The 13,188-nt window shown below is 32.4% G+C and overlaps 1 protein-coding gene across 1 annotated transcript in view; it reads right to left on the reverse strand.

The window, feature by feature from the left end:
- Positions 1-10,047: 10,047 nt before the first annotated feature.
- Positions 10,048-13,188, reverse strand: part of LOC127732912 (organic cation transporter protein-like) — a 33,589-nt gene continuing 30,448 nt past the window's right edge. The window contains exons 9-10 of the mRNA XM_052242124.1: positions 12,761-12,833; positions 10,048-12,103 (exon numbers count right to left, since the gene is read on the reverse strand). Of these exons, the coding sequence (XP_052098084.1) occupies positions 11,867-12,103; positions 12,761-12,833 (310 nt within the window). The 3' untranslated portion in view covers positions 10,048-11,866. The remainder of the gene's footprint in view (positions 12,104-12,760; positions 12,834-13,188) is intronic.

Here is a 13,188-nt window from a genome sequence, read left to right on the forward strand (position 1 = left end):
TCCCAAATACAAAAACATATCATTTGACAAGAATGATATTTTGGCGAATCATAAGTCCTTCATGGCGTCAATGAACATTACATTGAACAGCCAATCGGAGGATTTACCTTATTTGTATTGGATACCTAAGCTTCACAAAATTCCGTACAGACAACGGTACATTGCCGGCTCATCTGCATGTTCGACGAAAGAATTGTCCATTAGATTGACAAAGATTATGTCCGCAGTGAAAGAGGGTAATCAGAAATACTGTGAAACTGTTTACTCGCGTAGTGGTATTAACCATATGTGGATTCTAAAAAAACTCTAAAGAACTTCTGGAAAATTTTGAATCTCGATCTTTCTCTGAAATTAGTTCTATCAAAACTTATGATTTTTCAACCCTGTATACCACCATTCCCCATGTGAAATTGAAAAATCGTCTAAAAGAAATAATCCACAATGCTTTTCAACATAAAAATGGTAGCATACGCTATAAATTTATTACTTTGGGATACCATACCGCATATTTTGTTAATAGTGAACAAAAAATAAAACATGCTACACAGAGGAACAAGTGATCAGTATGCTGGAGTTTCTTATTGACAACATATTTGTTGAATTTGGAGGTAGACTTTTTCAACAAATTGTCGGCATTCCTATGGAAACGAACTGCGCTGCTCTCCTTGTCGACCTCTTTTTATTTTCATATGAGTCAGAGTTCCTTCAGACACTTGTCAAAAACAAGAAGATCAAAGAAGCCAGCTAGATCATTTAATTTCACATTCAGATAAATTGATGACAATCCAAACTTTTCTGATTGGGTTCTATTAATATATCCTCCAGAACTAGAAATTAAAGAAACAACAGACACGGCTTCCTCTGTCTCATTTTTAGACTTATACCTCGAATTTGACATAAGCGATCATCTCAGTACAAGAATCTATGACAAACGAGACGATTTTAATTTTGAAATTATTAATTTCCCCCACCTAAGTAGCAATATACCAACTTCACCTGCATATGCGATATACATTTCCCAACTCATTCGATATTCAAGAGCTTGCAGTTGCTAGACAGACTTTGTTCAACATCATCAGTGTCTAAGCAGAAAGTTGATGAACCAGGAGTATGTCAAAGAACGTCTCGTCCTATTTCTAAAAAAAATCATCGGAAGATACCAAGACCTTGTTGATAAATATTCCGTTTCAACTTCACAAATAAAACATTATGATCTTGAAGTATAGATTCTAGGTACTGACGTTGTTTATCATCTTAATAACGTGTTATATTATTCTTTTATTTGTCTTTGTAAATTATTACTTTTACTGTTTAGTCCATTTTTTGTAATATCCATTTGACGTGGCTCGGTACTTGTACATCCCGTCATTGTATTATTGTGCTATGGTAAATTTGTGTATTCCTCTCTTTCGTTTTTGCTAATGTGCTTTGTCAATATGCCTTTTTGTTTTTCTTCGTTAGCATATTTGCTTGATTTTGTAGTGATTCATTTGACGTGGCTCGGTACTTGTACATCTGTCATTGTGTTGTTGTGCTATGGTAATTTTTTGTATTCTTGTCTTTCATTTTTCCTAATGTGCTTTGTCTATATGCCTTTTTGTTTGTCTTTGTTGACATATTTGCTAGTTTTTGTAGTGATTAAGATTATAACACAATGTTGACTGCTGTACCCCTGTTTTTGACATTTTTACCAATTATGTCGGTTTGTTTTGTTCACACATCGTTGTCAATATAATGGAATAAAATAACATACTTGTAGCAATGGGTTGCAAGGTGTCTCTTTCTATGCCAGCTTAATTAACCATACTTGCGACAACTGGCAATATGGCTTTTCTGCCTATGGTAGTTAAAATACCTATACTTGTGACAATGGGCAATATGGTTTTTTTTTGTCAATTTCAGCTAAAATAACCATACTTGTGACAATGGGTTAAATGGGTTTTCTATCTTTTTCAGTTAAAATCACTATACTTGTGACAATGTGTTGCATGACTTTTTTGTTGATTTCTGCTAAAATAATCATATTTGTGACAATGGCCTACATGGCTTTTCTGTCTATGTCAGCTAAAATAACCATACTTGTGACAATGGTTTACATGGTTCTTTTGGTCATATAGCTCCTCAACTGTTTCAGTTCTTATACATCCTTGGCTTTTAAATATTCGGCTTTGAGCATTCCTGATGGAAGGTAAATCCAGAAAAGCGCTTTGTACGCATTAAATTTATAACATGTTGTTTTCATTTGTTACATGGCTTTTCGGTCTATGTCAGCTAAAATAGCCATACTTGTGACAATGAGCAATATCATTTTTCTGTCAATTTCCCCTAAAATAACCATACTTGTGACAATGGTTTACATAACTTTTCTGTTGATTTCTGCTAAATTAAACCATTGTCGTGACGTCAGCCTATTCATTTACCGTGGATTCTTTTTCTAGAATCAACGCTTCTTAAATCTGACGCTGAAATGGACTCACCAAATTATATTCAATTGTTTCCTTTGTGTGCCTAATTTCATTAAGTTTGAATTGGCTAATTTACTGATTTCGATTCACTAATGGAATTAATTTAAAAACTTACCTTTAATTTTTGTAATTTCTATATGCCTACACTGGGAATCGAACGCGTCCTTAAAATCTGTTATGTGTGACTGTCATCAACATATCGACGAAACCTCTCGGCTACCAATGGGTTACAATTTAGATGTCTATTATATATATATATATATAAATGAACATATAATATACATCTGTACAAAGGACACACAGGGCTTGTACCTTTATATATACTTAATAGGAAATCGTGTTGTATAAGTTGGTAGCCGCGAGTTTAGCATGGTTAAGATAAATGAGTTAAAGATAGGGACTTGTCGGTTTAGGTTCGAATCCCTGTATTCTCTTTGTTGTCCCTATTCTTTAGTTTTCCTGTTGTTGTTTTTTTTTGTTTTTTTTTTTGTATCTTATTGTGGATATTTTTGTACCAATAGCGAGTTTCACCGTTTATTTGTGGACTATTATTGGCTGTTTCACATATTTAAAAAGAAAATATTTACATTCTATTTGTCCATTTTTGTTTTATAAATATAGTATGATTTCATCTGTTTTACTACATAATTTAACAAATGTTTGTTAGTAAATTCCTATGCGAGAAAATCGTGATGTGCCTAAAATTAGGGCTTCTTGCTAGGGCTTCTTGCTAGAAATTTCGGTAACATACTTATTATGTATACTTTATATATGCTCTTTGGTCTCTTTGACACATTCCCCATTTCCATCCTCAATTTCATTAGATATGTCTTATTTTATAAAAACAGATAATATTCAGATGCCTGATAATATAAAGATCTTTAAATGTAGAAGCGTTGTGTTATATTTGTATTTTGTTAACCAATTAATTGTGATCTAAGATTTATCAGTGCATCGTTGAACATGATAATATGGTTATTTAAACTCACTTACAATACCTTCTAATTAAGAAAAGGCTTTAAATTTGAAAAGAAATTAACACAATAGTTTAAGTTATAGATACAATGGATAAGCATAGATTCATGAAAAACAAACCATTCGCCCTCCGGGCTCATGGTTTCTTTTTCAAGAATCCACGCTTATTCATTGTATCTATATAACATAATTATACTTGTGACAATGAGCAATATGGTTGTTTTACGGATTTCCCCTAAAATAATCATACTTGTGACAATGGGTTGCATGGATTTTCTGTTAATTTCTGCTAAAATACCTATACTTGTGACAATGGTCAATATGGTTTTTCTGTAGATTTCAGCTAAAATAACCATACTTGTGACAATGGGTTAAATGGGTTTTTTATCTTTGTCAGTTAAAATCACCATACTTGAGACAATGGGTAACATCGCAGAATGCATGGAGAAACTGTCAAAATAAACAAAAATGACCCTTTGAATTTGAAAAGTAAGTAGTAAAAGATTTTCCCTTTTAATGCACAGTCTTTTCCCCTTTTCAGGTCATGCAACTTCATTAGGATTCTTTTCTCTTGGTTTGTGTATTCAAAATAAATTAATGGATTTCAAAACATCATTAAACAACTATTCCCTCTTATTTAACTTTTCATTTAAGGCAAGGCAATAATGCATTCAAAACTATTTTTCAGATTAAACCCATTGTCTTCTTTCAGATTTTTTGCAACTGTTAATCTTTTCTCTTTTTAGAGTACGAAGGCCATATGATGTAAAAAGTAAAATAACAAAAATACCGAACTCCAAGGAAACAAACTGGCTGCATTTCACAATACCTGCTTGAGAAGAATATGTAAAATCTTTTGGCCCAACAAAATAACCAATCGGGAACTATTCAAACTGACAGCACAAAGAGACATAAGAGATGAACTAAAAACAAGAAGATGGAAATGGATAGGCCATGTCTTAAGGAAGGAACCAGCAAACATTGCTAAAGTGTCACTGAGATGGACTCCTACTGGCAAGAGGGGAAGACCAAAAGAAACATGGAGAAGAACAGTGGAAAGCGAGATGAAGGAGGTTGGGATGTCATGGCAAGAAGTAGAGAAGAAAGCACAAGACAGAGTGTTATGGAGAGAGCTAGTGTCAGCCATATGTGCATCAAAGCACGAAGAGGATTACCCGGTAAGTAGGTAAGTAAGGAAACTTCAAAATGGAAAGTCCCTTATCAAATTACAAAATCAAAAGCTCAAAAATGTCAAACGAATGAAAAACAACTGTCATATTCCTGACTTGGTACAGGCATTTCCTTGTGTAGAAAATGGTGGATTAAACCTGGTTTTATAGCTAGCTCAACCTCTCACTTGTATGACAGTCGCATAAAATTCCATTATATTGACAACAATGTGTGAACAAAACTAACAGACATAATAGGTAAAAATGTCAAAAAAGTAACATTTTATTATTATGCTTTAATTAATTACAAAATAAAAATCAATTCATAAATACTCACACTTACAATAGTAAAGAACATTATTAATAATACACATTGACATCTCATCACAAACAAAGTTATAATTGTGTTTAATCTAAATGCCTGCGAGAAAAATATCACAAGGATTTAATACATATTTACATCTCAACACAAACTGTATTTATAAAAATTGTGATTGATCTAAATGCCTGCATGAAAAATATCACAAAGATTAAATAGATATGTATAGATATGTAGAGAAGAATGTCAATGCTGCAAAGATAGTTCCATTTTCATTCCTTTAAAGCAAACTTTTGTTACCTTTAAAAGAATTCATCCCTGAAATTTTGATTACATAAATTGTGAATCATTACTGTAAATTTACCCAACTGACTGCTTATTACCCATTACTTAAAATTAGGAGTGTTTTTTATTGTAACAGAATATAACCACAGTTGAAGATGAATTTTAGGGCTTATTTTGACCCTGAAAATTAATCAACTAAAAAAAAAAACGGCATACCATTTCATGATCATATGTTTAAGACAATCAAGTAAAAACGACAAAAATGAAGACACTAACTGTAGCTTGATGATACAATATGACATCAACATCTAGTGTTGTGCTTACAAGTCACATTGATTGACGGACACATACATATTGCAATGTTGAAGTTATTTCAATTATCTCTCCGTCAATGTAGGACAAGGAATATACTCCTTTAAGAACATCTTTACAACTTTGTAAAAATTTCTCAACATTCATTTAGCCATTTAGAAGGGGTTGCATTTATGAGGCCCTTTTATCGTATAGGAAGCTGGAACATATAATTATGTTTTCATTAGCAGGTCCTGTTTTACAACTGTTTAAAAGTCATCAATATCAGTCTAGCTGTTAATGAAAAGTTGCACTTACAAGGTACTTGGACAGACTGACACATACTGGAATATTGAAGTAAATTTGACTATCTCCCCTTTAACATGTAAGACTGGGAATATATTCCTTTAATTAGCAAAACACAGGAAAATAAACAGCTGCACCATGAGTGCATAATACGCCCGTCACTTTTTCAATAGATATAAACCAGTCGCCAAAGTTTCATGAAACTGCTCAAGGCATTTTTGAGTACCAGTAATTGTCTGAAAACAGGAAAATCCCCCTTTTCTAATAAATAAAACCCCACAACTAGGAAGTGTAAAATCTAAAATTTATTGAATTCAAAAGGGAGCTCACATCAATAGATATAAACAATTCACCAAAGCTGTTCAAAGCATTTTTGAGTTCTTATACGACATGTTGACGACCGACGGACGGACAGACGGACGGACAGCGGTATACCATAATACGTCCCATAAAAGGGCGTATAAAAACTTAAAATTGACACTGATAATTTTTAACCACCCTCTTTCCCTTGCTTTCTAACAAATAAGGCTTAATATTTGTGTTATGTATGTGCATATATATGGAAACAGCATCTTTCATAGATTTTCAATAGTTAAAATGGTGAAATTTAATCTCTCTTTTGGTGTAACCATGGCAACAATCTGCATTTATTTGATACATAATATTGCAAAAAAGGGGGGGGGGGGGGGGGGGAGGGGGGTTTGAAAATGTCACAAAAGTCCCCAAAATTTGGTCCAAAGTAGAAATTCAATCCATTAGAGCAATACCTCTCCTGAAACCATTGAACTTTATCTATCTAGAGGTAAAAAAATAATCAGATGCATTTCACCTCAATTTTCTATAAAACTGAATTGAAAAGTTTGAGCATCAAATATTTGTTGGAAAACACAATAATTTCTGAACCTATGGGTGGTAGGGATGTGAAAATATAGACTGTCACACAGAAAATGGCCTATAAAACATGCAAAAAAACAATCTTGATGTTCATATAAACCCACTTTGAAGGCTATATTATTCTTCAGCTATCTAAAAATCAATTTTATTGCACAATAACTTTCATATTTAAAAACTTCACCTTACCAAATTGCGAAACCAAACTCCTAACTGTGTATTGCTACCGTAAGCACATTCTCAGGTAGTCCTACTTTATTAATGAGCAAAATGATGGCACATAAACTATAACAGATTTTTTGTTGTGAAATAAAAATAAAATGCTTCGCTGGGCGCAGCTTGATACGACCGCAGAGGTCGAACCCTGAACAGTTGGGGCAAGTATGGACACAACATTCAAGCTTGATACAGCTCTGAATTTGGATTGTGATTAAATATTTGACACAGCATAGGTTTCTGACACAGAAAGAATGTGGTCTAAGAACTTCAATTTTTTTAATTTACCTATTATGGTCCAATGTCCAAAATCAAAATACATGGTTAGATTCAGCATATCAAAGAACCCCATATATTCAATTCTTGTTGAAATCAAACAAAGTTTAATTTTGGACCCCAACTTGGACAAACTTGAAAACTGGTCCCATAATCAAAAATCTAAACACATGTTTAGATTCAGCATATCAAAGAACCCTAAGAATTCAATTTTTGTTAAAATCAAACTAAGTTTAATTTTGGACCCTTTGGACCTTAATGTAGACAAATTTAAAAAACGGGACCCAAAATTAAAAATCACATGTTTAGATTCAGCATATCAAAGTACCCGAAGAATTCAATTTTTGTTAAAATCAAACTAAGTTTAATTTTGGACCCTTTGGACCTTAATGTAGACAAATTTAAAAAACCGGACCCTAAATTAAAAATCTAAAAACACAGTTAGATTTGGCATATCAAAGAACCCCAATAATTCAATTTTTGATGAAATCAAACAAAGTTTAATTTTGGACCCTTTTGACCTCAATATGAACCAATTTGATAGCAGGCCCACAAATAAAAAATCTAAATACATGGTAAGATTTAGCATATCAAAGAACCCCATATATTCAATTTTTGTTGAAATCAAACAAAGTTTAATTTTGGACCCCAATTTGGACCATCTTGAAAACTAGGCCAAAAATCTAAAATCTAAATACATGTTTAGATTCAGCATATCAAAGAACCCCATTTATTCAATTTTTGTTGAAATCAAACAAAGTTTAATTTTGGACCCCAACTTGGACCAACTTGAAAACTGGTCCCATAATCAAAAATCTAAACACATGTTTAGATTCAGCATATCAAAGAACCCCAAAAATTCAATTTTTGTTAAAATCAAACTAAGTTTAATTTTGGACCCTTTGGACCTTAATGTAGACCAATTTAAAAAACAGGACCCAAAATTAAAAATCTAAATACACGGTTAGATTTGGCATATCAAAGAACCCCAATAATTCAATTTTTGATGAAATCAAACAAAGTTTAATTTTGGACCCTTTGGACCTCAATATGAACCAATTTGATAGCGGGCCCACAAATAAAAAATCTAAATACATGGTAAGATTCAGCATATCAAAGAACCCCATATATTCAATTTTTGTTGAAATCAAACAAAGTTTAATTTTGGACCCCAATTTGGACCAACTTGAAAACTGGGCCAAAAATCTAAATCTAAATACATGTTTAGATTCAGCATATCAAAGAACCCCATATATTCAATTTTTGTTGAAATCAAACAAAGTTTAATTTTGGACCCCAACTTGGACCAACTTGAAAACTGGGCCCATAATCAAAAATCTAAACACATGTTTAGATTCAGCATATCAAAGAACCCTAAGAATTCAATTTTTGTTAAAATCAAACTAAGTTTAATTTTGGACCCTTTGGACCTTAATGTAGACAAATTTAAAAAACGGGACCCAAAATTAAAAATCTAAATACACGGTTAGATTCGGCATATCAAAGAACCCCAATAATTCAATTTTTGATGAAATCAAACAAAGTTTAATTTTGGACCCTTTGGACCTCAATGTGGACCAATTTAAAAACAGGGCCCAAAATCCAAAAACTTATTACACGGTTAGATTCAGCATATTAAAGAACCCCAAGAACTCAAGAATAAAACCCCATTGAAATTGATCAAGAAATAAGCAATTTATACGAAGTATCTTCTTTTGCACAATACTGTGCAATTGAATATTTTTTGCTATTGCGCAATACTGTACAATTGACAATTTCTTGCTATTGCGCAATATTGTGCTATTGGATATTTCTTGCTATTGCGCAATACTGTTAAATTGAAGATTTCTTGCTATTGCGCAATACTGTGCAATTGAAGATTTCTTGCTATTGTGCAATACTGTGCAATTGAAAATTTCTTGCTATTGCACAATACTTATTATATAATAATTTACACATCCTGTTTGGTGTGTATCTCCTACCATATCATTATTATTTGCTTTTAAATATAAATCAGAAATAACCAACTTAAAATGGAAAATTTTAAAAGAAAAAAAAAAGGAAAAAAAGAAAAAAAAAAAAAAAAAAAATCCCCCCCCCCAAATTTTTTGAACCCCCTTATGATTCATCACCCCCAAACTCAATCCCAGCCTTCCCTTTGTGGTATGGTACCTTGCAGTACAATTTCAGAGAGATCCATACACTTGAACACAAGTTATTGTCTGGAAACTAAAAAATGCTTATTTTTGGCCCCTTTTTGGCCCCCAATTCCTAAACGTTTCGGGCAATTACCCCCAAACTCAATTCCAGCTTTCCCTTTGTGATATAGAACCTTGTAGTACAATTTCAGAAATATCCAAACACTTACACACAAGTTATTGTCATGAAACTAGAAAAATGCTTGTTTTTTGCCCCTTTTTTGGCCCCTAATTCCTAAAATTTTGAGGCAATTACCCCCAAAATCAATTACAGCCTTCCCTTTGTGATATGGAACCTTGTGGTACAATGTCAGAAAGATCCATACACTTACACACAAGTTATTGTCTGAAAGTTACAAAAATGCTTATTTTTGGCCCCTTTTTGGCCCCTAATTCCTTAACTGTAGGTACCATAACCCCCAAAATCAATCCCAACCTTCCTTTTGTGGTATTGAACCTTATGGTGAAATTTCATGGAGATCCATTCACTTAAACTAAAGTTAGAGTGCGAAAACCATTGTGTCTTCGGACGACGCAGGACGACGCCGGACGACGACGATGCCGGACGACGACGACGACGACGACGACGACGACGACGCCAACGTCATACCAATATACGACCAAAAAATTTTTAATTTTTGCGGTCGTATAAAAACAACTTCATGAAGAAATCACACCCATAGCCAAGAGGATTAATTGAAAACAAAAAAAGACTGTAAAAAACTATAAAAGTCGAGATTCAGATTGAACTTTTACTATAAAAGTCATAGTGTAAAGACCCCAAATACAACCCCCCCTTCCAGATACATCCTGGATATAGGCCTGGAAATTCATAACTAAATAATCACATAAAGATTCATATCCAAATTCTTATGAGACAAATTAAAATGTGATAAACATGACAATATCTTATTTATAGCATAACAATCAAATACTCATAGATTTAGAATATAATGAGACTATCTGTATATAAGATTGAATGTGACTTCAGAACACACCAAAGTTATAATTTGGAGCATCACACTCATACGTTCCTTTTCATTTCATCTTTTGAAATATCTATTTTCAAGGGCTCATGTTAAAACATTTAAAGTGCTAAAAATTTTCAAATGCCAGATTTAAAGTTAATTTCATCAACTGAAAAATAAACCTATTTCGGATTCACAGCTTCAAATGATTTCAAATGGAATAATAAAAATTGTTCAAAAAAAGTGCATCTATGGTTTGATTATGATTTGGAAAATATTGTTCTAACTTTTATTTATAGAAATAATGTTGGTATTGTTTATTCATGGAGACAATCTGTATACAAATCTACAATTAAGATGGTGTAATGATGAATGCATGGGGGATTTGAAGCACAAGAGGGCCTAATGCTCTTATATTGTCATAAGTGTTTTTAATCTACTTCTATATTGTTTGAATGAGTATGTATGTGCTTAAATACCTTTCCTTCTCATTTGAATGCCTGTTTTGAGGTCTTCAGTTAATATAATAAAGTATTTCAAAATTCAGGTCAACACCTCTCATGGGGGATATCCCCTGTAAATCGGGATAGTTGGCAGGTCTGTGATTGATACAATAGCACAATAGTAATCAGGTATAAAAACATACAAAACATAATAATTGCCTGTTGTTATTTAACATAATACTAAAGAGGATGGATTGTCACTTGGCAATAGCCACATACATGTAGGTTAATAAAATTGGTTCGACTAAAAAGTCTAAATAAAGAACAACTAACACACAGATCTTGATACCAGTAATAAGTACAAAACTGGTTTATAAAAGTGTTTTCAAAGGACTTACACTCAATAATACAAAAGTGTAATGAATGAAATTCATTAATAGTTTATAAATATTCTAATAAAAATTGAACACATTAGTATGACCTTAAGCCATTTAAATATGGCAACATAAAATTTGATATTTTTCTTTTAACAAATATAATAAACTTATTTGAGCAAAATTTCTATGTCATGATTTTGACTCAAAAGGACATTTTCATTTATATTTTCTCTTGATACTTATACCTTAGTTTTTACACATCAGCAAACAGTAATCATTATTAATCAAGGGCCTCCATGGCTGAGTAGTCTAAGTAGTTGAACAACTATATCACTAGCCTGTCAACCCTGATTGTTGTGAGTTGAAATCCTGCATGTGGTAGGTGCACTCGAATCTTAATTGACTAGGATGGATAGTTTTCCTACCGAAGGTCGTGGTTCTCTACAAGGACTCCGGGGGCCCTCCACCAATAAAAACTGACCGATATGAAATAGCTGGATAGTGTTGAAAGTGGCGTTAAACACCAATCAATCAATCAATCATTATTAACAAAATTTAGATTAACTATACATAACAGGGTCTAAATATAACAATAATTTCTATCTCCTAAGAAAAATCTAAATGAAATTGCACTCTGGTCTAACAATGTTCATGTTTAATACTACAACTATATCACAACACAACTGCTTATATACAATTCTCTTCTGTATAATCATTCTGCAAAGGGATGTTTTCAAGTAATTCTTCGTTACCACTTTTGTTCTTTCGACCTTTATCTGTGAGAGGAGCTTCCACTATTCTATCCATATCTAATTTGTCAGGTAATGGTCTCCCAGCAGTTTCTGGTAAGAAACAGACTAAAACACCACAGGCTAATGCTAATCCTCCAAATATTGTGAATGGTAATGATTGTTGAATAGAATTCTGAAACAAGCAAGAAATGTGGGTTAATATATCATATACTATTCTAAAAGGATTGAAGATACAGTAGACTTCACATAACTACATACATCATATACTCTTCTAAAAGGATTAAAGATACAGTAGACTTCACTTAACTACATACATCATATACTCTTCTAAAAGGATTGAAGATACAGTAGACTTCACTTAACTACATACATCATATACTCTTCTAAAAGGATTGAAGACACAGTGGACTTCACTTAACTACATACATCATATACTCTTCTAAAAGGATTAAGGATACAGTAGACTTCACTTAATTGCATACACGTTATTCACATGAATAAGAATAAAAATTCATAACACAAAATCATTTTCCTATCTCTTGTTTTGGAAATTTGTTTAACTACACTTGTCCAAGCAACTATTCCTGTTAATTGCATAAATATATCTGAAAAAATATAAAAGTATACTATTCTGACAATTGCAAGTATTTTTGTAGTTATACCTATAAGTGGTTAAGAAATAAGATTTTGCAAAATAGTTTTTTTTATAACAATATTGTATACTTTCTTTGTTTGTATTGACATCAAGAGTCCTTCATTAGTTTCTCAAGTGTACTTTTTAACAATATACATTTGTCTGATTCATAAACTACTGTAGACTAATACTTACTAAACTAACAAACTGTGGAGCTACTACACCTCCTACTCTGGCTGACATAGAACATGCAGCAATACCTATATTCCTATAACATACATATTATATAAAGTTAAAAAGCTGACATGAAACAACAAACATATTATATAAAGTTAAAAAGCTGACATGAAACAACAAACATATTATATAAAGTTAAAAAGCTGACATGAAACAACAAACATATTATATAAAGTTAAAAAGCTGACATGAAACAACAAACATATTATATAAAGTTAAAAAGCTGACACAAAACATGCAGCTATACATATATTCCTATAACAAACATATTATATAAAGTTAAACGGCTGACATAGAACAGATATAGATGGCGACGACGACAACGACGACGACGACGACAATGATGATGATGATGATGATGATGATGATGATGATGATGATGATGA

This window comes from Mytilus californianus, unplaced genomic scaffold (assembly GCF_021869535.1).
Source record: "Mytilus californianus isolate M0D057914Y unplaced genomic scaffold, xbMytCali1.0.p SCAF_3, whole genome shotgun sequence".
NCBI classification, from domain to species: Eukaryota; Metazoa; Mollusca; class Bivalvia; order Mytilida; family Mytilidae; genus Mytilus; species Mytilus californianus.